The sequence below is a fragment of the Hippoglossus stenolepis genome, chromosome 20, assembly GCF_022539355.2.
Source record: "Hippoglossus stenolepis isolate QCI-W04-F060 chromosome 20, HSTE1.2, whole genome shotgun sequence".
Classification (NCBI taxonomy): domain Eukaryota; kingdom Metazoa; phylum Chordata; class Actinopteri; order Pleuronectiformes; family Pleuronectidae; genus Hippoglossus; species Hippoglossus stenolepis.
Genome location: NC_061502.1, coordinates 20,046,760 through 20,072,129, shown reverse-complemented (window position 1 = coordinate 20,072,129; position 25,370 = coordinate 20,046,760). Strand labels below are relative to the sequence as shown.

Below are 25,370 nucleotides of genomic sequence, written 5' to 3'. Positions count from 1 at the left end.
TCACATCTTCTGTCTTGTAGGAAGGCTTCAAGAGAAGAATGAAAGAGAAACGAAAGAGGATGAAGGTGCGTAAAACAGACGGAAAACGAGGGGGATTCTCTTCGCTGAGCCTAAGTCGAAAATAATGAATCTAGAAAAGATACTTCAGTATCTACAAACTAAAATATAACGTTTCTACATCGACATTAATATCATTGATATATATATAAATATAAACCTGCAGGGGACTTTATACAGATCGTCATTGCCTGTGTGCTGAACTTTCAGAGGTGTCTGTTGTGTTTCTCTCCATGTTTCTAAAGGCGGAGAAGCGCGGTCCCGCCTACCTGACCACTGGTCAGTTTGCCCCACAGGCCCTGGGGCGAAGAGACCGACCTGATGCCGTCCAAAACGCACGCCACCAGGCCTACGACATGAGAATGCAACCCAACAAGGTACGGCAGGTTCCAGGGTCCCAGGATTACAGGTCTTCAGGGGTTCCTGCGCAGACGGGGTTTAGTTTACTTGCTCAATGTTCAGTTTATGATAAAATAATTTCTAGTATTACACATTTCTGATCACTCGTGTCATACATCAATCACACTGATTATTTGTGGCAGAAGAAGTTCCTCATCTGTGTGAATCCCATCAAACCAGTGGATGTTAGGAACATAACCTGAGTTGTGCGCTTTAGCGTCATCAAGTGTTTTGGCCTTGTTGTACAGGCTGAACTTGAGGGTACATTGGGGCTAAAGGTAAATCTGACGATAAAAGAAAAACGGTCACAATAGGTGTTTCTGTTTTCCTCCAGGATGCTGCTCAGTCTCTGAAGGCCATGATGAAGAATGGAGGCAACGTAAGTCCTTGGTGAAAAGAAATTTACTGTACAGACACATAAAGAAGTAGAATGTCACTCAGTAGAGTTCATACCCCAAACGTCCCTTAAAATCTGCACCTGAACTGTTGTTTCGTTCGTTTGGACACATTTCTACAACATGTAAGATTCACAAAGTCCCAAGGCCACATTATCTCAGCTACACCTTGGTGCTTGTTACAGGTTTGTAGCCCTTTTTAATTTACTGTCAGTCCTGACCCACATTTAACCACTTTTAAGACTTTTTTCAGTGAGTTAGACCAGATCTTACCAACAGAATTATCATCTGCTTCAGTTTAATTTTCACATTTGCCTGTGATTCCCTGAAGCATGTAATTGTTTTACACCTGAAGGTGGCGAGCTTCTTAAACATGCACATGTCAGAACTGTGCTCTGTTTTCTTTGTTGGTTATTAGAGGATGATTGAGCTCATTTTGTTTTTAAACCGATATATTTATATTGTTCAATTTAACGCTAAAAATCTTTGATCGATGCAGCATTTAGGAAAGATAATTAATTCATTCTTTAACACTTCTCCGTCCTTGAAAATTGTCGCTCAGCCGATTCACGTTTTAAACACTATCAGCTTTTCGTATGGATATTTCAGGTTTGACAGTATTTGTGTTGGGGCGGCCTGTTTGAATGTGGTTGCTGCCTTCAGCTCAGTTCATGGTCATGTTTCTATTTAACGTGAATCTTAAGCTGTTGAATTCTCTGTCCGGGGTATAGTGTTAAATAAATCTGCACACAACAGGAGGCCATGCATTAGCACATGAATGAAAGAAACCAAAGGTTAAGTATTCAAGCCAGTGGTTTTTATTCATCTACTTTCTGCCCTCGATCAGATTCCTTCATAGAAAGTTGGTTTTATACCCAGCAGCTGCATCAGAGAGGAGATACAGATCCATAAGGATATGGACAGTGGCTTAATGTTCTTAATTTGCCTCGGTACACAACAACAATGGATTTGAAACAAAGACTTATGTTTCTTTGTCGTAATGATTTTTAAGATTGACCGTTTCATTGGTTTTTGAATTTTTTACTACTTCGGATGATTTTCAGCTTTAATCTTTGGTCAATACTTGTAGTTTTACGTCATTTTAATGTTTGTGTTTGTTTGTCTCCTAAATGTTTTGTCGCCCTGTCCAGTCTTCTGCAGGACCCAGTGACGGAGACGGCAGGGGAGTGAAGAGGAAAGCCGAGGACAGCGACAGCGAGCCGGAGCCTGAAGACGACGTCAGGTAAACGAGGGGTTCACAGTGGAGGGGGGGTAAATGAGTGGAGGAGCAAGATGGACATGTGGGACTTTTTATCACCTTCAACGTTTTTCAGTTGTTTTTCACTTTAATAAGGACACTAACAATCACGTAATTCACTCCATTTTAAGGACAGGGTTATTTACATTGATGTAGAAATATCTTTACCAAGACCAGCAACGTGGTTTCCATCTAAATTAAACCTGATCACAATGTAAAGAATAAAGCAGCAAAACAAAATACACAGTAAAAATGAAGGTCAAGTTCTTGACCCATTTTCTGATTGGCCCATAATAATTAAACAATAGGAGCCGTTCACGTCTTTGCTAAACCATTAAAAACATTCTGACCCTAAACATTCAATCACAGCAGCAAATTTACTGTTTCAAACAGGGCAATGATTGGCTGCCTGCACAGTGAGAACATGTTAAACAACTGCACGAGCCCAAAACTAAAATAATCAGCCGTAAATGAGACTGATCCACGATTGTGTTCGTACTGTAAAGCTGCTGTTGTCTGAGATTGTTTTAAAACGTTAATAATTCTCATTTGACTGAAATCACTTAGCAGCCAATACATCTTTTAAAAAGAAGCTCCTTCTCCACTTGGAGTCTGTGCTGATAAAGCTGTAAATGTTCTTTATGAATGTTTAGTTGTACATGTTATTAAAATACCTTAAAAGTGAATCTTTACAGATCAGCTTCAGTCGCTGAGGACGGCCTTAAATAGCAGAAGCAAAGAGATTCATTAATGCCTCAGCGCTGCAGGACAAGCTGTTTAACTCTGTGCCGCCCCCTCTGCTGAACAGCTCCCACCTCCCTCTGCACCTGATTAATATGGAAAGCAGCAACATTCGAGTAAATTCCTCTGTGACGCACTTGTCAAAGCTGCTAAATCCATCGGGCTAAATTGGTATTCATGGAGGCTTTCCTCTCAGGAGCCAGCGCTCCCCGCGGGCCGCTCCGAGGATCCACAGCACAGATGCTGGACGGCCTTGATTATCTGTGCAGAACCCCCCCGCCCCCCCCGAATTTACCAAGAAGTCAAAGCCATTAAACTATTCCAGGAAGTTAATGTAGTTTTTTTCAGCCTATAGATGAACAGAGCAGCATCGTGAAAGTCAGTTTTTTTTTTATGTATAATTTTAATTTATTTACACCATAACCTCCAATGTAAATAAGCAAAATTGAATGGCGGTAATGTTAAAGCCAGTGTGAACACTGTCAAATTCAAAGCCGTGTGAAGTTCTTGCTCCTTTATGGTGCCGTGATTCAGGCAGATCTATTTATATCGCACATTAAAAACAACAAAGTATGTAGTCATGTAGTAGTTTTCATTCCAGGACAGTGAAGAAGTCTTTATCAATGAATTATGACCATGTCCTTGCGTCCTGCAGGTTGTGGGAGGACGGCTGGAAGCAGAGATACTACAAGACCAAGTTCGACGTGGACGTTTCAGATGACGATTTCAGGAAGAGGGTGGTGAAGTCGTACGTGGAGGGTCTCTGCTGGGTGCTGCGCTATTACTACCAGGTACGATGACGCTCTACTTCGTTACCATGAAAACACACAACTGTGTGTTATTGTGATTCCTGCTGCCCCCAAATACTCACACAGAGCTCAAGGTGTGGATTCATCTGTATCAAAATACTCCAACAGCTGCTTTGATCAGCTGCTGCAGGAAGTTACTGAGCCACATTTTAGAAATTCTATGTTTTAAAGGATAAAAGTAAACCACTTAACTCCAAAGCACAGATTTTATATAAACATGGATGTAGACTCCGGGTTGGGAATGTGAAACTAAAGGTTGAAGTGCCTGGAATGACCAGCAGGGGGCGACTCCACTGGTAGTTTCTATAGAAAGTGACTACTTCTCACTTTATAACGTCAGTAAACATTTTCATCAGGAGTTTGTCTCGATCTCTAGTTTCAAGTCTTCTTCAAGCAGCTGATGTTCATTTAGTAAATTATGATCATTTAGAGTCAAATGGAACATAAAGCATTGGGGGGGTGGATACCACAGTGTGATTGACAGCTAGTACCATCCAATAGGTGTCAGGTGTAGGTGGGCGTGTCCTCAAGTTCAGTCAGCCTCCACCCCCTGCTCCTCCAAATATGGTTACTTCTATTTTTTTTATAAAAACAAGATGGCGCTGAACAAAGTGTTCCGCTCACAAACTACTGGATGATGTCACAGTTGATATTCCAAAGAGGCGAGCAAAACAAAGAAACCCACTTAAAACACATTTAATGGTTGACAAGTGTTTTTGAAAGAGCAACAGTTTTTTTTTTTTTCTTCTTAAAAAGTCAAGAACTCCTTGTTGTTCAACCTCATGTTCCTCCCAACGGCCTCATATCTCCAGTTACTGTTTGCAGTGTGATTATTCACTAAATCGTTTTGCTGTTGTAAAATATTGATCTTTATCTTGAAATGAAATAATCAGCTGTGGGCCCTCTCCAGAAGAGCCGGGGCGTCTCGGGCTGAGCCGGTGGGATTTGTCCGGGCTGATTGTTCTCTCCGGGTGCGCACGCTCTGCGTTGACTCCGCATGCTCGCCAATCCAAAGCCCGTCTCATGGGGCCGCTCTGGATGAATTCATTAGCGGGCCCTCGACGGACCGGGGGACGTGTCTGCTCTGCGCTGCCACACATTCACGCTTCTGTCCGCCATCGCAGAGTTATGATCAAACACACCTCATCAAATGATCCAGGAACAGAGAGGCGGCTTTATCCGAAACACAAAAAAGAGCCAGAGGACGAGATTCACACTTTTGTTTCTGAGTCTCTAATTTTCAGATCCCGTGTTCTCTCACTAAAAGTATTAATAGGATTGCAAAAATCAATTTTCGGAATATTCATCTTTTACAGTAAAACTTTACAATATTGTGTGTGTAGTAGAATCCGATCGATTTATCGTTTGGCTGATAAGCAGCGATATAAACTTTGATTTGGCAGAATAAAAAAATGCAGATGCGATTTGCAAATTTTTTTACGATGTACGTTGAACAGTATATATATTTATGTATGTGTTTTTTTTTGTCCGGGTTCGTGGTCTTTGACCCTCGCAGGCCACAGTCACAAATGAGTTTCTCATTGAGACAAAACGCGTCGTCATATTACCATAAATGATCTGTGCGATTATTTTAATGTGGAGACCGGAGCCTCTTCCACCTTTTATTATGGTAAAGTCCCATATTATCATTTGAATGAGCATCTTTGATAATAGAGTGTTGGGCTTTGAAAGGAGATTGGCTGAGATGTGAAGATTGGTGGATTTATCAGAGGACCGCCTCAGAGGTGGATTGTGGGAAGTGAAGGTCGTTCTTTGGTGTGAGGCGTGTTTGCTCAGGAAGGATAAGTGGTCCAAATGCTGGATCTGCAGGGTTAGATTTTTTTTAATATATATATTTCTATCCTCTATCCTTTTTAAATGTAAACTTTTAAAATTCAGAGCTGAGAAAAGGAACTCATTTTAGAGTTTTCAGGTGCTGCAGCATATTCTGAAGCTTCAGGTTCAGTCTTCCAGTCTCTGGATTGATTTCTGCTCCTGTGAAAGTGTAGCGACAACAGACAGAAATACCATTTTGTCGTCGCAGCAGGACTTTTAGATTGGAACCCACCGTGTGATTGGGATTCAGGCTCCTAAAGGTTTTTAAATGTCAGATTGGATTTTAAGATTTGTGCTGCAGTGGAAGTTTAGTGAGGAAAAAAAGGGCAAAGAAAATCTTTTTTCATTCCATTTCCTCGTCGTGTTTTAATGTTTGTTTTAGTCTCTCCAGCTTCTTAGTCCGGACGTTCCCTCGAGTCTAACGCTCAGAATGATCTGTAGCAAAAAGACAAGAACGCTGAGTCTGCACCAGCCACCAATGAAACGTTAAACTGAATCCATAACAAATATTAATTATCAGATAATTCTTATTTATACTTCCTCACTCCGGCTTCAGCTCCTTGAGTGATGTTGATTGTGGTGATTTGTCGCTTTGCGGTTTTATCTCATCTCTGGCACATTTCTTCTGAAACAAACCAGTTGTTTTATAAAGACCCAGATGAAGGCCACAAAACGTGTTGGTCTCAATAAAGTTGATCTCTGAGGTTCTGAATCTTTTCCTTCTCACAATCTTGAAGCTGCTTCATCTTAAAAACATTTATTTAAATAGCCTCTGTTTCATTATTGTTTAATTGTTCATCAATTAATCTGCAGATTAGTTTCTATATTTATTTTGTGTATAAAACAGTCAAAAAGTCTGTCACTATTTCCTAAAGGCTATAAAATAAACTATTAATCAATCGGAACAGTTTCTGATAAATTATCTAACCATCAACTTATCAACCAGGCTAATTATTACAGCTATACTACAATAAACTTGCCAGGAAGTGAACAGATTAACTGATAACGAGAAGTCGTAGGTAGAACTTGGACACATGTATAAATGTTTCTCTGCGTTGCAAACCACAAACATTCAGAGGCTGTGGTGTTGGTTCAGTTTAGTCTTCTGATGTGAAAACTAATAAAGTCAATGATTGTTTCTGTGCTGCTTCACAGGGCTGTGCCTCCTGGAAGTGGTACTTCCCCTTCCATTACGCCCCGTTCGCCTCCGACTTCAAAGACATCAAAGATATGTTTAAGGATTTCGAGAACGACACCAAACCGGTAAGAAGAAGCAAAAACTTCTCTCTCTTCACCACCTGCTTCTCTTCTTCTCTTGCTTCATCTCTTCTCATTGAAGGTTTGGGGTTTGTTTGTTTTTTAAACATGCTGAATATGTTGCACCCGTCAGATGACAGTTTATTCACTTGACTTCAGGTCAGTTAGTGTCGTGCATCCATGACAGGTGAAAACTTTTATTATAGAGAGATCACAACAGAATCTTTATATTTAAAGGGATAAACTGGTAATTTAATGAACATGAGGCAGTAAAGATTTTATTTGTGCAGGATGTGTGTTGTCAGGGGTATTATTATGTCTGAGATTATCTCTGAGATGAAGGTAGAAAAGGCTTGACCCTTTTATTAAATGCTTTTTTGAGATAAATAACTCCTGTGTTGTGTTATCTGCAGTTTAAGCCACTGGAACAACTGATGGGAGTGTTTCCTGCTGCCAGCGGCAACTTCCTGCCTCAGACATGGCGGAACCTCATGAGCAGCCCGGTAAGTAAGATGAGGTGCAGAGAGATCTGTCTCGTAAAGGTCTTAAAAGTCTGTTAAATGAATCGTATCTGCAAAGAATGAATATCTGATACAAAATTAAAGTATTAAATTATTTGTATTTAAATTTACTGACTGCTCTGAAGTCAAATAAGCTCCTGACTCATCTTCTTCCAAGTCAACTCTTCATCTCAACTCTTCTTCTTCTTTTGACACAGGATTCTTCCATCATTGACTTCTACCCCGACGACTTCGCCATTGATCTCAACGGCAAGAAATACGCTTGGCAAGGTGAGTCACCGTCCTGCTGAGTGAAACCGATTCCAGCGCTGGGTCAAGATATCACTGAGTCTGACTTGTGCACATCCCCAGAAGTGAGCGCTGCATGTCTGGCGTCTGGACACTCTGAGGTCTGAGGTTCTTATTTCTTCTGTAAATGTGCTTCCTCTTGAAGGTGTGGCCTTGTTACCTTTTGTGGATGAACGTCGGTTGAGGGCGGCTCTGGCTGACGTCTACCCAGACCTCACACCCGAGGAAGGTGAGCAGCACTGAGCCTACATCACAAGAGACTTGATCCGTTTGGTTTTTCAGTCTTTTCCTCTTCTCTTCCTATTTTTCAAGCCACTCATCTTCTCTCATCACGGTCTCTTCTCTGTTGCAGTGAAAAGAAACAGTCTGGGAAGCGACGTGTTGTTTCTCAGCAAATCTCACCCGCTGTTCGACTTCATCCATGAACTCTACCGCACTGAAGTTCAGGGGGTAACAAAACTCCAACGACACATTAGATCCAGCACGTTTCTCACACACACACACACACACACACACAGTCAGCTTAACACTTTTCTGTAATAAGTTTCCTTCTGTGGTTCTTTTGAGATCTAGAGAAAACATCTGCATCACTTGCTGTGTCACTCTGCTGCAGATGTGTCCTGTTGTTTTGCAGGTGTTGTCTGAGTTGGATTTTTATCATGTTGATTATGCATCTGTGAAGTTTTTTCTTTAACTCGCTTGGTAAAAACTTTGTAATAATCAAAAAGCAGCAGAACAACAGCACAGGAAGTAAATCTTCAAACATTTGGTCAGATTTGAGTCAAACTGACGCGACACAGACGCGTCATTCAAACACACACTCGGGTCACCTAGAGGCGTTTGTGTAAACATCAACTCTTACTACTTTCACTTCACCATCAATGATCTAATGAAGTGTAAATGTCGTACTGGATCCAGACTGTAGCTTTGTCTCCTTTAGGGCACTGAGATCCCTGCAGAGCTGTGTCATGGGATCCAAGGTGAATTAAATCTTGATGACAACCCGATTCTCCCAGATAGGTAAGAAACGCCTCTTTATTCTCTTTTTGTTTTACAAATTCTCCCCATTTTTCAACAGACAACTTAACCTAATTTGTTCATATTTATTCTCCAGCACAGTGACGTCGCCCATCCCGACGCTGCGGGACATTTCAGTGAACAGCTCGATCGGGTAAGAACTGTCGATCTTTCATAGACCGTAAGTGAAGGTGGACGACACAGCTGCCAAATCTAAAGCCAAACGCTCATTATCACCCCCCTGGTGGCTGGCTGCAGTATAGGTCTTAAACACCACCTTCTCCATGTTAGCAGATGGGACATGGACCAAACTAATAAAAAATACACATAAAATGAATGCTTCTCAAAGATGGTTTCTGTCATTTTAGGAAGTTTAATTTAAATATATATTGATGTTGTGCTTTGTTTTCCACACGCTTAATCTTGACTGATTTTAGTAAAGGAATAATTGTTATTGTATTAATTACGGTGTAAGACTGAGCATCATTGCTATTTCAAGCTTGTTACTGTCTTTAACTATCTTAATTATTTTTTAATGAATCACACAATCTGCAGATTTAGTCTCAGTCGACAAGTTGTAAATAAACACAACAAACCTTCACATGCAGCTTAAGTGACAGTGCAGGGGATTGACTGTGAATAATAAATGTGCACCTGTAATTTATGTAAACAAACTATCCCTATCAGTGATAAAGTCTCATTCATGCTTCTTACTGTGCAGCTGCAGAGCAGATTAGTTTCACACACATTCAGCATCGAGCTGTGAATCTCCACCAACATTTCATTACACCAGCAGCAGCGTGCAGTTATCCTGAGGCTGAAGAGACGTTCAGGAACATGAAGAAAACAACAGCACTCATCACAGAACAGTCCTCGACCTTAAACATCATAAACTTAGGATCTCCCGTGTGGAAGTGGAGATTATTCCCTTTTAAACACGTGAGCTAATAAAACTATTGACTCACTGAAAATGATTTTCCTCTTGTTTCAGAGTGAAGTTCAAGGATCCGCAGTTCGCAGCTGACTTCGTGTTCAAGGCGGTTCTCCTGCCTGAAGCCAAGTGAGAGTTTTCTGTTTGTCTCAGAAAAACTTCATGAAAAGTTTAAGACTCCTTAGTTTCAGTGTTTTTTATTATTTCCTGCCTTCAGTTTGTTCCAACAGACAAATCCACCTCTTCTCTCTGTCCTTCAGGCCCATAAAAGTTTAATATTTTCACACAACAATCTTTCCCAGTGCAGCTTTAACTCTGTTTGTGTTTGTTGTTCCTCAGGATGCCCAATAAGGTCCTGAAACCAGGCGACTGGGAGAGAGGAAACAGGGAACCATGGCGACCGCAGCTCGGCTTCAACCAAAACAGGCAGCAGGCTCACCTGGACCAGTCGTCCTTCAGATCTCTGGGGTGAGTTGATTGAAACACACGAGTCATATCTTTGCACACACAGGGTCTGAAATGCTGTTGTTGAGTAGTCAAGAGAGTGTGTAGCTTAATGAGCCTCTGCATCGTCTTCAATAGAGAAACAACACAACAAATCTGTAAATTTTGAAATTAATTCCTTTGTCACATCACCACCCTCGCGTTATGTTTTAATTTGAAAGTCCCAGAAGTTTGTCAGATCCGTTGCTTTTAACATAGGTGATTTATCTTCGTGAATTTGTCTCCATTTGGATCAATTTGATTACATTGACTTGCATTAGAGGCACAGAGGCGCAGAAAATTACTGACAGAGCCGTTAAAAACTGTAAAAAATCACTCAAACCGGCCACACATGTATGAAAAGTCCCAAACGAACACTGTCCGCAGACTCAGTGGAGCTGTGCATCAATGAACTTTACAAATAAAATATTAAAGCAACATCATGTAACTTTCGGGCCTGGAAAAACCCAGAGATTCTGGTGAGGAGAATTTTAAAATGTGTTTAAATGTTTGAACCCACCTCCCCCCCCACACACACAAACGTTCCCCATTAACCAGCCGTCCTTGATTATGATCGGAGCTCTCTCCTCCACACATTGATATTATCATTAAGGAAATGTGAATAATTGAACATCTGGCTCCGTCCGACTGTCGCGTGTTGGGGAATTAATTATGCACAGATTTGAAAGAACGCAAGAAATTCCAATTTCTTTTTCTCCTGCTGAACCAAGTCGGATCAGTAAATCAGGCAGTTATGTGCCTTGATGGGGCCAAACAGGCAGCTGCTGGGAGGACGGTGGGCAGGAAGTCCTGGAGCAGCTTGTTTTTGTTTTGATTTTGAATCAAATAGCATGTGTTGTACAGAGCGTCAGGGCAGCCGCCTGATTACAGCCACAGAAAAAAGTTTATGTTCTATGATTTACCCCCTTATGTTGTTCTAGCTGCAGGACTGACGTAAGTTGAGCGGTTGTTTGGGGGTTTAATCATTTCAGGGAGTTTATGATGATGGGAATGTTGCTGCAGTTTTGTGTTTTTCTAGTAAGAACTGACACCTGATCAATCTGATGTCTCCTGATTCTTAGAAAGTCTCAAATGACATAAAAATGGTCGGAAAAATTGGTTCCGGACATTTCCTGTAGTTGGTGTTTGTGAAGCAGCAGCAGCAGGTTGTTGGGTCCGACTCGTTCACACCAACAGGAACATGTGGGGAACATCCAGGCGAGGGGCGGAGCCTGTAGAGCAGCAGGAGGCGGGACATGACGTAATAAACTCTGCTGTGGAAAGATCAGTGTTGTTGTTTACAGCTCATCCGCCTCTGTTCTCTGTGACTCTGCTGAGTGGGTTCCATCTCCTGTGAGAAGAACTGACTGAGTCACAGCTTCAACTGTCACAATCAGCTCCAGTTGAAGAGTGAAGCTGAACTGAGATCAGTTAAAAAGACCAACAGTTAATCACCACGTGTGGCTGCAGGGGGCGCTGTTGCTCAGTAACACTTACATGATGTTGCTTTAATATTTTATTTGTAACGTTCATTGTTCGTTCCTAAATTAGCATCAAGCTAATTAACACATGTATTTATTAAGCCTTAAGCACTGAGACGCTCATCAGGACTAGGAGGATGTGATTTGATTGAAACAACTTTAATCACCTTTTGATTGACATGGTAAATATTGTTTTGTGCTTGGAGGAATAACAACAACAGACAGTTAATGAATATGAAACAAACAAAACTCTTAAGAAAAAGGTGATAACGTCGCACTTCACTGCACAAACTCGAAAGCTGGTGGCGACAACGTGTTATTAGATCCTCTGTGTTTTCTGTTCTACACATTTGGCCTTCAAACTTGAAACTGGCCTTTAATTTCAATGGTCTTAATTTTAACATAATGAATTGGCTGTGAAGAACTTTGATGGAGGGGGAGGAGCTGGACTCTTTATCCAGAGTTGTCTGGAGTGTTCTGAAGTCTCTCTGTTCGAGTCTCTGCCCTGACGACGTGTCAGAGGGAGACGAGCATGGTTGTACACAGATGATCCTGTGTTGAAAGGTTTTGTCGTTGTGAATTAGATTTCACAGCTCAGCTTCTTGTCTTCCTGCAGTCACAGCATGAACAGAAACCAGCGCGGTGGAGGACAGTACAGCAGCGCGGCGCCACCCAACAGCTACCAAGGAAACTACCGTGCTCCACACAGCGGCGGCCATCAGCCTTTCCAACGTAAGAACACACACACACACACAAATAGAGACTTTTGGAAACACTGCCTGGCCCAGACGATGTGTTTTAGTCTACATGAGTCGAAACCGCATGTTCTCTTCCTGATTGGTTCTCATCGGTCACATGACTCCACTTCCAGCAGTGAAGACAAAGCGCTGCTAACACTCACTGTCGGTAACAGTTCCACCTCAAAAGTGACATGACGTGTTGTCGCCCTCACGCTCCCACAACATCAGATAAAAGCAAAGCACCTTCACAACTCCTTTTTAAAGTGTCATATTTGGTGTTTTTAATCTTCCTCCTCCCCGTGTCCTCCGCTCGCCGAGCCCTGAACAAAAGGCCTTTTGCGATATTAACAATCGCAGCCACACGCGGCGACAGAAGCTGTTGACACCATCACCTCAGCTCGTTTCTTCTCACTTCACCAACAAATCATGAGGTGAAAAAGAAACGAGATGAAAGTTTTGTAAGTGGAAGTACTCAAACGGTCACAGAGGAAGTGTGATTCAGCGCTGTAACCTTGTGCTGAACAATGCTGCTCGTAGCATCAGTCCTCTTAAATTCAGCCCAAACGTTCTATTCATGACCGGTGGAAGGACATTTTCAATAAGGAACTGAAGCAGGAGACATGTCACCGTGAACCTTCGCTGTTCTTGAGGTTTATCGTAGCAAAGTATTTTTGCTTCCTTTTCCAAATACAACAGAAACGCCAATATAGTGAAATTACATTTAGTTGCACCGTTTATGTCGGAATCTCACAACTGTTCATCCGCTTAGATTGGTCTTTATACCTCAGTGACCCTGAAGGAAGCACAGGGACTCAGTAAAAAGACAAAATAAAATAACGAGTAGGTTTTGTTCTGTGTTAAAGAGCTAATCCAGTGTAATTTAGAATAAAACAAAAGTAAATTAATATAGAAACATAAACAATTTGATAAATAAATGGACATAGAAGCTGGGTCCTGAAAGTGAAGCCAATGCAGAACTGCCTTAAAACCAGCAGGGGGCGACTCCACTGGTAGTTTCTATAGAAGTCTATAGAAAGTGACTCTACTTCTCACTTTATAACGTCAGTAAACATTCAGGAGTTTCTGTCTCAGTCTCTAGTTTCAAGTCTTCTTCAAACAGCTGATGTTCATTTAGTGAATTATGATCATTTAGAGTCAAACAGACCATAAAGCACCAGATGTACTGGGGGTACCACAGTGATTGACAGCTGGTACCATCCAATGAGTGCAGGTGGCAGGTGTATGTGGGCGTGACCTCTACCTCTCAGTCAGGCTCCACCCCCCCACTCCTCAAAATTGTGTACTTCTTGTTTAAAAAAACTAAGATGGCGCTGGAGAAAATGTCAAACTAGCAGCAGCTCACAAACCACTGGGTCACGGTGGGTTGATGAACAATTATCATCACCTGCTGCTAATTTACACACATTAATTGTAATTAATTACAAAAGAATCCGTGGACATGTGGTTACAAAGTTCCTGAGTGTTCATGGTTCGAACGGCTCGTCACACACGGAGGTAGAATCTCTCTCCCAGCTCCTCCTCACGCTCTGCTCAGCTCCGGCCTCCTGCTCCTCTGCCAGCTCTCCTCCAGTTTGACTTTCATGTGCCAATTTGCAAGCAGATGAATAATCTCTCCTGCCCGCTGATGGCGTGCGGGGGAGTCGTGGCCACTGTGGTGGCACTTGATGCAAATGGGGTTTTTTGGCTCCTCCAGATTGCAGCAGCACCTCCCCTGGCCTCTGCCGCTCGTTCTTAATGTTAAACTTGCCAATTAGCCGTTCAGGACGTTGTCTTTTTTAATCTCGCTCGCTCTATATTTTTCCCACCGTTCATGGGGAAATAGTTATTTTAATAGATGGGAATCAGTGCAAATCTCCAACGTGGCTCAGCTGTGATTCTCGGCCTGTTTCTGGTGGGATGATTTTTATTTTATCAGCTCAAGTACCTGGAACAGAAACGTGTCAGGGTAGCGTTTATATTTTTATTTGATTTCTGCAGATTTTTATACATTTAAAGTTCTGGACCTTTGACTTTTTCCATCAGTGACGACTGTCGAGAGCTAAATTTTGGTTTAAATTAAAATGTATCTCTGAAATTATCCAACATTTTAACAGAACAAATGACTTCGGGAATTTTCTGATTCATCAGGACAAAAACGGATTTAACGTTGACCGACTATAATATTGTCGAGTCTGGTGATGTGATTATCAGGAGACGTCGGCCTTCTTCTACCGCAGGAGGCCTCAGACTTTGCTTTTGTCCACATTGCACTTTCTCAGGGCCGATCCTCTGCTCGGTCAGTAATCACCGCAGCTTTGCTGCACTGGGCCTTGTGATTTTTGTAGCGGGGGGGTTGGTTGCTGATTAGCATTGTGGGAGCCCGGGGCCAGTAATGAGACTGTCGAGTGGCTCCGCTGGACACAGTGGCCCCTCTGATGAAAGCGTCCGGGACGATCCCATTTGATTGGGTGTGTGATGCGCTCTGAAGAGGGTTGAAACCAAAGTTAACTTTGTCCTTTGACGGCGCAGCTACCTCCTGCGGTGATGTGTCAACACGCTGCCTCAGAAACATGCGGCGGGGCTTTGTCACCGAGGCCGGACCAGCTGGGCTTTAATAACCAGCCGGGGACTCTCTGCTGGTGGCCATTATTGTCTTTACACACAGTGACACCAAATTTTAACCAGGGCAGCAAAGTAACGGTTCGGTGCCACGACCACAGTGGTTGATAAGCCTCAAAGTCTTCAGCCACTTGAGAGTAACAACTGCACCTAAAAGCTGCTCAGGCTCAGTCTGACTGACGAGGAGACGCCTCACACACGGCGTCTCAGTGATGACTCAAGGTTTTATCTCTCTGCCGTATATGAAATGTCTTGTAAAACATATTTACAGTTTTTTTTTAATTTAATTGATGTTCTGATCAAGAGACGGTTGAACTTTCTTCTCACAGCAGATTCATTTGCAGGTGATTTAGTTTCACTTTGCTTGTTCGCTGTGAAACTCGCAAACTGATTTAATCTCTGCAGAGAAAATACTTCAAATTACGTTTTAAAGAAGGTAATAAAACAACCATTACTCAACACTCATCATTTAACTAGTGCCAGACTGATTCATCGGATATGAGTCCTTCATTTTACAGAATAAACGATGCAGAAAATATTCATTTGTGTTTTTATTTCGAGTTAAGTTAACTTTAAACTTTGAGTAAAAGTTTATTTACTTAGTTCAGGTTCTATATTTCATTACATTTCTTTGTTTGGTTTGATAACGACACATCAGGAATCTTTAACTCTTAAATCTTTAATTTATCAGTCGAGGAAATTTTAACTCCCTAATATCTGTACCCACGAAATCCACGTCGGTGGAGAGTTATCAACACTGATTATGTTGTGATTAAAAACAACAAACTAGTAAAGGAGCGAGTTTAACTTCTGCACTTTTTTACCAAACACAATCTGTCTACAACGTTTCATTCTTCGTCACAGTCGTAGATCTTTTGGCCTTTGTTTGTCTTTCATCAAACAGATTTCAGACATTGTTTCTATAAATGCACAGTCCTTGTAGAATTGTCCTGATGAAGTTTTGTTGGTCGTCTTTGTCCGGCCGACAGAGGAGACACTGTCCTGCCTCTGTTGTCGGACCTGAGCCGACTGGACGGGAGCTGAGTCAAATAGTCGCTGAACTAATTGAAAAGAGGTGGAGAGAGACGTTTAGTTGTTTAGCGCGGTTGTAATCCAGGCATTAATACAGTGGACACAGCGTCTTTTAAGGATTTAAAGCGTAATCCTTTGTTGGCTTTTGTCCGGCGCAGACTGGAGGTCTATACACTTTCAGATCATTGTTAATTAAGGAGATTGACAGGTGTCCACTTGTAATTCTCTCTTTTGAGTCATTGCTGCCGACGAGGAAAAGAAGACCAGGACGTTGTGATGTTATAATTGGAGCCCGACTGGGTGGTCCACTTAAAGTTTGTTGGCGGAGGAGATAATCAAACATGAAAACTGAATGACAAAAACAAAATGATAATGTGGAGACAGCAGTCCGCCTGCTGGCGGCTAATTGTGTGATTTTAGTCGTTTCAGCAGAAAGCTACTGGAATATTTCCCTCTTGACTTCCTGTTACTTTCTCAGGTCATAAACAGCTCATTTTGAGTTTGATCTTTTGTTTCAGTGATTGTTTGAAAATCTGAAAAGCAGTCGTCCACAAGAATCTCTTAAATATGTTCAATATATATATAATAATGTGATGAAGGGTCTTTTATCAATTGCTCCAACATGATCCAGGCTCCTTGTCTTTTATCTTATAATTAAATTACTCAATAACAGTATTTGATTTCACATTAATATAGAGTTTTCTTCTTTTATTTTACATGTTTTACATTGTCCCAGTAGACACTAATGCAAATGGTCATTTAGGAGCAAACACGTTGAAGTAAGAATTTACTAATTATAAACAAGCACAGACGATATGTTTTCAGTTATAATCCAATAATGTTCTTTGCTAATTTGTGGAAAATGGATCAGGTTTATGATGTTGTTCACGTTAGCGTGTTAGCATATCTCTTCTGAACCTGTTTGACCTGAACAGTAAAAGTCACCTGCAGTAATAGACGCTAATAAAGAGCTGCTGCTGGACTCAGAACCTCAAACTGGACAATCGGTTGTTGTTGTTGTTGTTGTGAACACACTTTAGTTTATATTGACTATCACTCACGTTGATGTGTCCCAGTCACCGCTGGTGCTGCTACAGAAGCTTGGTCCAGTTTATTTGATTCCACCAAGTTTATTAGTATTGAACGTATCATGTGTCCAAACCCCCGCCTGAACGTGGCTGGACCCTCGATACACACGACGAGTGAGGTTAGAGGAAGGTTTCTCCAGAGAGAGATGGTTGGAATCATCAGGTAAATACATTGATCCCCAATTATTATTATTTACTCCTCAAAAATCCAGAGTCGGTGTTGGTGAACTCGTTCAGTCCAAAACCAGAAGATGAAGAAAACCAGTAAATATTTTATTTGAGAACCTGCAACAAATTTTTTAGCAATTGCCAAAATATTTCCCGGTAATTAATCAAATAATTAAGAGTTTAATTGACCCACCCTGATGATAAGCATCGTTATTTTAGAGGTTAAAATGTAAGATCATCAGCTGCTGTGAGTTTTTCGTGGTTTTAAATCACGTTTTCACTCGGACGTCTCCTCAGGTTTGTTGATATGAACCTCCAGGTCCTTTTCACGGCCCCCTTCACCCGCCCTGAGCCCAGCCACTCAGCCGGCCTGCCCCTATAAACAAACAAGTCCGCAGCTCGCAGCTGGTCATCGCCTTGGCAACAGTGGATCTGGAAGAAGCTGTTCGCCCCTCTTTTTTTTTTTTTTTTTTTAAGTGTGTCTTTGTGAAGGGCTCGCAGCGATGGAACCGCGGCACTTGAGGCGTCCACAATGCTGCCGGCTGAATGCTTATTTCATTTTCTGAACAAAAATGCAAATGTGGCGCTGCCGCTCTCTCTGCGTCCCACCTCCCTCTCCACCTCCGCAGGCCGGTGTGATTTGACGTTTGAAAGAACTTAATTTTCTCGTGACAACGGATTTGTTCTGTATCCATGACAAAAATGAAACAGTTGGTATTTTTTCTTTCTTCTTTTAATCTCGGAGGTTACGGCTGACGTGAACGGGGTTAATTAGTCTCCACGTTTAATGTCAAATCTGCAGGTTCAGCTTCTAAACAGTCGCATCCGAGGATTTCTTAAGGTTTCATCGTAGAAAAGTCCAATCAGAATGAAACGTTTTCTTTATTATCATTTTTTTTTTAAGGATTTGAAGTGACTCGCATGTAAAAGTTTGAAGTAAAACAAAAGAAATAACATCTAAAAACCTTCTCCTCCTTCCTGCTGCATTTACACAAACTGGGGTCTGTCCTCCGCACCGAGCTTTCTGCTTCTGTAGAGAAACAAGAGGAAGAAACTTTAAACTTGGCTCCTCAGAACCACTTCTAACATGTCGTCTTTTGTTCTGTGCAGATTCCAGGCAGAACAGTTTGCTGGGAGCGCCTCCCTCCTCGTACCAGTCCCAGTATCCAAGGTGAGTCCACAGGTTTCTTTCTGGTCGTCATGAGAAGATAAGTTCATGGTTAACGTGTCAACATTCACCTCTTAGGTTCATCTCTTCCTGTGAGATGTTAGAACACAGATTTAAGAGGAGGAGAATGATATCGGTTGAGTTGTTTTATTTTGCCCATTTTAAAGTAGAAATAATGTTTTTTTGAATAAAACTCCGCCTCCTTTCCCTCAGCTTCCCTCTGTATGTTTCTCTCTACAATGGCAGGTAGAGCTCCTGTGAATTAAACATGTGGAGAACCTGCTCTGTGGTTACTTTAGCTCATCTCCATTTAAATCCCTCCACAGATTTCCTGCCTTTTTACTCGAGCACTCTGCCTTCCTCTGTCGAGAGGCTTTACCGCCGCCACCGCTGCTGAATTAAGATTTTTCCCTGTCGCTTTAAAACAAATTTCTCTCGAGGAGGTTTGTGCAACTTAATGAGGCGGCACTAATGCAGTCGGAGGCTGCGGCGTTAACCGCCCGGCGGCCGCGGAGTCCGCACAGACCAGCTATTGATTCTGGCTCCCGGCCTCTACAAAGTCCCAATCAGGTTCTGTGGTTCAACTTCTCAGGCCCATTGTGGCTCGGTGTCAGCGCAGGTCAGTAGTTATTAGCAGCGACTGAACACAGTTTCTTTAGCAGCTCAGGAGCGGAGCAGATGAAATGCAGGAGGAACTTGGAGAGTGGGGATTATGGATTCCAGCGCCCGGTTAAGTCCGGCTCTGGCCTGAGTGTGACATGGTTCAGTAATGAGGGATGGCGCTGCCGCTCTCACTTCTTTGTTACTGAGAAGAGACTTTTAATATCGCCGTTGGGTTGACACATTGTCCGGTGGCCGTTTGGAGGGCCTCGGTGCGGCGGCTCAACGCCGGCTCCCACGGGCGCAACGTGTCGCCTCGTTTGAGGGACGAGGGTGATCCCGGCCATATGTGAATATGGTTCATCTCATACTCGGCTCTTTGATGTGCGTGGACGCTCGTCGTCTCTGAGGAGAGGACGTTTTATCTCTTTGAGAACTCGATCCCTCGGCAAACGCAAGTCGATGGGGATTTTAGGGAGGTCACTTCAAAGCAGGATGAAGAGCCACTTCAGGAAGTTCAGCATTTTTATCTCCACTGTTTGTTGTGGATGAATCTGAACTCAGAAACTAAATAAAACTTTTTATTTTTGATCAATGAATAAATGTTCAGAACAAAAACGAATTCATGTTCATAAAGTAATAAATAATGAAGTGGTAAAAGTTTATTTATTTGACCAAACACTTCCTGATTTAAATATATCACTGAATGAATGTTTTATTATTTTTTAGGGTTTATTGTAACGGTTATTTTCAATTTCTGATTAATTGTTTCATGAAATAGATTTAAAATGTCTCATTGTTTCCAAGTACAAGACAAATTCAAATGTAAGTTTGTTTAATATAAAGACACATAAATATATTAACTTCGCTGTGATATAAAACGAATAATTAGTTGATTAACAAAAATAATCAGCAGCTTCTCATATTGAGTCATTTTTTATTCAAGCTTCTCTAATATATCAATATTATTTTGTAGTTTTCATAGTTTTCTATGATCAATATCTTTGGGTTTGAGGCTGTTTATCATGAAGCATTTTAAAACCTCACTTTTCTAATCATTCATCAAACTATTTATTGATGAATCACAAATGTATCTGTTTAATTGATGATAATGATAATAATAATAGACAACTTTAGTTGCAGCCTTAAAACTCATGAAATAAAAGCCACAGTCAGAGAGAGATGATTTGAGTCAAGATATTTTGATTCAGATTATTATGTCGATTTGATTTAACGTTTCAACTCCAGTTTTTTTTTCTGGCTTCTTGTCATTTGTTTCCCTCACACCAAATTATTTTAAGACCATAACTTGAATATTTTCTTGGCATCAGTATCAGATTTTGGATTAAAGCCGACTTTTTATTTTTGGAGTAAAAATTAAATCAACTATGATGAACAGTTTTTGTTGTGAAACTTTTGTTTGTTGACGTTCGGTGGGTTTTAATAACGGACTCATTCTTGTAATTGAAACTGTTCAAGTGTTTTTAACTTCACACTACAACACTTTTATTTCTTAACGATAACGTGAGGTAACAAAGATTCACTGATGTTTCAGTTTGAAGATCAGCTTCTTCTTTCAAGGTCTTTAGATCCACTTCAGACCAAAACACGGCCTGAAGCACAGAACGGGAACTTGTGTTGAAGCCGTGTTTCAGGAACTTGTCGCTGCTTCTGAGTCGTGACGGGTTTGTTGTGTTCTCGTCTCCAGGAACCAGCAGCAGCAGCAGCAGTCGTACGGGGGAGGCGGGGGTCATGGCTGGGATCGGACCATGCAATCGCAGCAGTCGGCGTATCAGCAGAACATGAACCGCGGGCGGGGAGGCAGCGGCGGTGGCAGCAGCAGCGGCGGTGGAACCGGGGGCAGCGGCGGCGGCGGTGGAACCGGCGGCAGCAGCCAGGGCAGCTACCAGCAGCGCTACGATAATCGCAGAGAGGACTGGAACGACCGCAGGGACGATCGTAGGGACGATCGCAGGGACAACTGGGGGGGGGCGCAGCAGCAGCAGCAGCAGCAGGTACATAACTTCCCCTCTGTCGGTTCCTCTGTCGGCTCCTCTGTCGGTTCCTCTGTCGGTTCCTCTGTCGGTTCCTCTGTCGGTTCCTCTGTCGGTTCCTCTGTCGGTTCCTCTGTCGGCTCCTCTGTGACGTAACAACTGTGGATTTAAATTATTAAAACATTGCTACGTGGGCGGAGCTTGAGTTTCTGATTGGTCAAGTTGTAATTTCAAAACTAAAAAGTTTAGTAAAACAACCTAAGAACTTCTGTTCTTCATAAATCTTAAACTTAACAAAATGTTTAAGTCCTTTTTAATTTGTCGAGCTGTCCATCATGAAACCAAAGCATCTGATTGGCTGTGGATTCCTGGTGTCACGGAAAATGTGAATTTTCATGTGTTTTGGGAATTTAATTCATTAAGATTGTAAAAAATATAACAAGGCCTTAAAAAAAGATTTATTTAAAAAAAATTATTTGCCTAGAAGTTTATGGATATAGGAATATTAACTCCAGTCACAAAAACGACCTTTTAAACGATCTAAAACCAGAAAAAATAAAATGAAGAAATTCAGCAAAGCTGAAGCCAACAAATATTTGACTTCATAAAAATCTCAAACAATGAATCTACTGTCACAAAAATGCTGGTGATGAATCGATTACAGAAATGGTTTTGCTGTTTGTTTAAATATGAAGATGCAGCATTTAGGTTTTGATCAGACACAGAAACTCCAATAAAACCCAACAGAATATTTTAATCACCACATATGTACACATCCTTTCATACTTTTTGAAATGCAGATTATTTAGCATTTTGTCAACTTTCAAATGGTTTTGTTTCCTCAGTAAGAAGATTGATCAGCAAACTGACTCCAGAATTATTATTTTGTGTTTGTGTCAGATTCTGAACTGAAGATGAAAGAAACCGTTCCACACATTTATCTGAACTCGTCTGTTTCTCTTCAGTTTGGACTGAGAATAAAATTCAGATGTTTTATTCTAAAACTTATAAATCAGCCTGTTTTTATTGTTAACACTTTGAGGAAGTGGTGCAGATGCATTAAAGGGTCAGTTCACACAATTTCCACAGAACTCATCTCCTTTGTGTATTTCTGTCCGTGGGTTTTATTTTTCACAGACGTACTTATCAGCGTTTCTAATCAGTACTTTTTCTTTCTTGGTTTATATTTTGATTCATCAATCTTTTCCATTAAAACTGCTTTCAAACACGTTTTTTCAATAGAAGAGACGTTTTTCTTTATAGTTTGTAAATGAATAAAGTGACAAAGATTGTTGGTTTGAGAGCAGAATTCATTATTGTTCATTTTAATTCTTGTGTTTTTAGGCCATAGATTTAAATACTTGGATTTTGAAATACATCCGTCCTGCAACAACACAAAATGAAATAAAATGAACTTTCTCCTTCTAATAAATTGACCAAAGGTTTTTAATTAATCACAATGTGGAGCAGTTTATTGTTTAGCGGCTGAATCTCTCTTTTGTGTTTCAGGGCCAAGGCTCCGGCAGAGGTTACCCTCCTCCTCCTCCCGCCAGGAGACAGAACTGGAATTAGATATGAAACTAGCGATGGACTGTGTTGGGACGGGGACGGGGACATTTTTAGGAGAAACTTTTTTTTCCATTCTATTGTCTTGTACAATTGTTTTGTTTTTTTTTTCTTTTTATCCTACTTTCGAAAACAACTTCTTGTGTAACTTGTGATTTTTAAGAGAAACCGCCTGTAAAACTTAATACAAGTGAGTCGAGGACAAAGTGTCCTGCTGTGTTTAATTTTGAGAGAAATCTCCAAAACAGTCCATGTGTTTTACCTTAGAGATAAAAAAAACCTGATGAAATAAACGAATAACATGATGAAGAGATTTTGTTTGTTTAGGAAAATAAGCTGTTTTAATTTTCAAAGAGAGAAACGTAGATTTTAAATCTCTCAGTTGCTGCAGGTTTAACTGCAGCAGGTTTTACTTCAGGATATTTAAGGCATTTTATATTTTTGCTTGAATATTCTGCTGCATTAAAATGAGTCAGAAAACCGTCATACATCCAAACCTCATGTTTATAGAACAAATCTCCAAAAACACCTTAAAAACATCCGAAATGTAAAGTTTTTAAACCTTTAAATTCCACAATTTAAAAACCAATGAAAAGTTAAAATGAAAATATCATTTATTCAAAACTGGGAACAAAATCAGCTGCGACAAAGAATATTTCATGACTTTCACTTTCAACCAAAAATGTTTCTCAGCTCGTTTATTTCAAATGGAGAAACAGCTGTAAACGTATTATTTTTAAACTGGCTTTGTATTGACTTCATATATAAACCTGCAATAATTTATTTTCTCTGTAGAAATGGAAGCGTTCACATCCTGATCTGCTCAGATGGTTTAGTTTGATCTGTCATTTATATAAGAAACACAAAGAAAGGAGAAAATCATCCGCAACATCCAGATCCGTCTCTAATTACAGTTTGTGTGTGTGTGTGTCCGTGTGCGCACAACAGAACCACAACTTTACGCACGGAGAGAAAAAGTCTTCTCCAGAGAATCCTTCCCGGGGACGTTCCCCTCAGGCCCGGTCCCGCGTGTCCCGCGTGTCCCGGTGTCCCTACCAAGTCCTCCCGTACAGTAGATTGGAGCCGATCATGCTGTTGGTGTATTCAATGAGCGCCGCGTCCGTTTGCGTCATGTTCATCTGAGCGTGAAGTCCCATCGGAGGACTGGGAGACAAGTCCTCCAGCTCCTCCGGGGACGACATGTGGTTCATCTGCTGCTGCGGGGTCGGTGTCATCACCTCCCCCGAGCTGCGCTGTCGGGTCCCGGGCTGGTTGGAGCCGTCGGAGTCGCTGCGGCAGCTCTTTCCGGTCTTGGACAGAACCGGAGACACGGAGGAGGAGCGGCGCGTCGATGCGCACAGGCCGCCTCCCGCGTCCGGCGGCACGGCCTTGTCCTTGGACTGTCGCTTGAGTTTGTAGCGGTGGTTCTGGAACCAGATCTTCACCTGGTTCGGGCTGAGGTGGATGAGCCCGGCCAGGTGCTCCCGCTCCGGGGCGGACAGGTACTTCTGCTGCTTGAAGCGTCGCTCCAGCTCGAACACCTGCGCCTGAGAGAAGAGCACGCGCCGCTTCCTGCGCGGCGCCGCGTGCAGCGCCACCACCGACTTGGCCGAAGGGTCCATCCCGGCCAGGGAGCCCACCATCCCGGACATGTTCATCCCGCCGGACGGGCCCATGAATCTGGAGACTTGGGGGACACATGATTAATAATGAAAATATAACGGTGGAATTTAACGTTTAGAAAACATGTTTCGATTCATTGATTTACAGATTGTAAAAAATAAAACCACAGACGTAGAAAATATTAAAATTCAAAACGAAATTACCTGAAAGTTTTGTGGAACAAGAAATTAACTTTATCACAAAAAAACGAATATTTCCTGACAGAGGCCTAATGGACGTTAATTCAATACAAACATTAAAATCCCTGTTGGTGTATGTTGATTAATTTGTTAAATTTAAGTTACAGTAAAATTGCAGTTTTTGTTCGTTAGATATTAATATATTTATTAAAATGTAAACTTTAGAAAGTAGAAGTTTAAATATTAAAACGGTCCCGAGTCATCAGAGGAAGATCAGAGTCTGTCCGATGGAAATCAAATCATATCTTTTCTTTTCTTGTTGAGGATCAAACTTTGTTTTTAAACGTGTCAGTGATTCTGCATCAGAGCCGGGGCCCGTCCAGGCCTCCCCCCCCCCCACCACCCCCCCAACAGTAGAAGGCTGAGCTCTCACTTGTCGGGTATCTCGGCTCCGGGTTACCGTACCACGCCGCCGCTCCTCCGCCCCGCACCGTGTCCTGGTACGACGGCAGCTCGCCCACGTTCCCGATGCCCCCGTTACAGAATCCACCGACGGGCCCGGAGAACTGCGGCACCCCGTGGGGCACGTGGTAGGGCCCGCCGGGTCCCAGGGCGGCTGCAGCGGTGGCCGAGGCTGAGGAAGAGGAGGAGGAGGATGAAGATGGGGAGGACATGTGGTGATGATGGTGGTGGTGGTGATGGTGGTGCAGATGAGGTGGCTGATGCTGCTGCGGCTGTTGCTGGTGCTGCATACCGGGCTGGGAGACGTGCGGCTGCCGGTAGGCGCCCAGCGGGGACCCGAGGCTCCCCGCGGCGGGATCCATGCCTCCGAACCTCCGGTAGCTGTCCTCCATCGGGCTCAGAATGTCGCTGACTGAGAAGGGGGTGGAGTGCTTCGGGCTGAAGGACATGGCCACACCGGGCCCTCTGCTCCGCTGCTCCGGCTGGATGTGCTCGGGTTGGTCCCCCTCCCTCCCTCCGGCTTCTTGCCTCCTCTGAGTCCCTGAAGAAGTCCAGCTGCTCGGCGGCGGGAGGAGCGGAGCGGCCCTTATCCCGCCGGACTCGGACTCGCGGGGGGCGGAGCGACGCGGACAATGACAGTTGACATGAGGGAAGCGGG

General features: G+C 42.4%; 2 protein-coding genes across 8 annotated transcripts in view; one reads left to right on the top strand and one right to left on the bottom strand.

Annotated features, from left to right (window-relative positions):
- The window catches only part of xrn2 (5'-3' exoribonuclease 2), a 27,817-nt gene extending 5,064 nt beyond the window's left edge, over nucleotides 1–22,753 (top strand). The window contains exons 14-31 of one of the 6 annotated variants that reach the window (XM_035144072.2): nucleotides 21–65; nucleotides 303–434; nucleotides 791–835; nucleotides 2,003–2,094; nucleotides 3,506–3,641; nucleotides 6,651–6,758; nucleotides 7,166–7,255; nucleotides 7,471–7,543; nucleotides 7,707–7,790; nucleotides 7,914–8,011; nucleotides 8,502–8,581; nucleotides 8,676–8,732; nucleotides 9,570–9,638; nucleotides 9,849–9,977; nucleotides 12,090–12,205; nucleotides 18,231–18,291; nucleotides 20,597–20,894; nucleotides 22,389–22,753. In XM_035144072.2, coding sequence (XP_034999963.2) covers nucleotides 21–65; nucleotides 303–434; nucleotides 791–835; nucleotides 2,003–2,094; nucleotides 3,506–3,641; nucleotides 6,651–6,758; nucleotides 7,166–7,255; nucleotides 7,471–7,543; nucleotides 7,707–7,790; nucleotides 7,914–8,011; nucleotides 8,502–8,581; nucleotides 8,676–8,732; nucleotides 9,570–9,638; nucleotides 9,849–9,977; nucleotides 12,090–12,205; nucleotides 18,231–18,291; nucleotides 20,597–20,894; nucleotides 22,389–22,454 — 1,779 coding nt within the window. In that variant the 3' untranslated portion in view covers nucleotides 22,455–22,753. Of the gene's footprint in view, nucleotides 1–20; nucleotides 66–302; nucleotides 435–790; nucleotides 836–2,002; nucleotides 2,095–3,505; nucleotides 3,642–6,650; nucleotides 6,759–7,165; nucleotides 7,256–7,470; nucleotides 7,544–7,706; nucleotides 7,791–7,913; nucleotides 8,012–8,501; nucleotides 8,582–8,675; nucleotides 8,733–9,569; nucleotides 9,639–9,848; nucleotides 9,978–12,089; nucleotides 12,206–18,230; nucleotides 18,292–20,596; nucleotides 20,904–22,388 lie in introns of all 6 variants that reach the window. The other 5 variants (XM_035144070.2, XM_035144071.2, XM_035144069.2 and 2 more) reach the window with 5 other exon arrangements.
- On the bottom strand, nucleotides 22,522–25,370 carry nkx2.4b (NK2 homeobox 4b). Of its 2 annotated transcripts, XM_035144075.2 has the most exons (3): nucleotides 25,005–25,370; nucleotides 24,684–24,884; nucleotides 22,522–24,135 (listed from the first exon to the last, which is right to left on the bottom strand). In XM_035144075.2, the coding sequence occupies exons 1-3, from the start codon at nucleotides 25,159–25,161 to the stop codon at nucleotides 23,501–23,503; spliced, it is 993 nt and encodes a 330-aa protein (XP_034999966.1). In that variant the 5' UTR covers nucleotides 25,162–25,370; the 3' UTR covers nucleotides 22,522–23,500. The 2 variants fall into 2 exon arrangements, with proteins under 2 accessions (XP_034999966.1, XP_034999965.1); XM_035144074.2 differs by having other exon boundaries at nucleotides 24,684–25,368.

Excerpts from the sequence above, each read along its gene's own strand:
- nkx2.4b (XM_035144074.2), bottom strand. The coding sequence starts at position 25,161 with ATGTCCTTCAGCCCGAAGCACTCCACCCCCTTCTCAGTCAGCGACATT. Across the intron at positions 24,136-24,683 it reads GGAGCCGAGATACCCGACAA|TCTCCAGATTCATGGGCCCG; the intron begins GTGAGAGCTCAG and ends GTGTCCCCCAAG.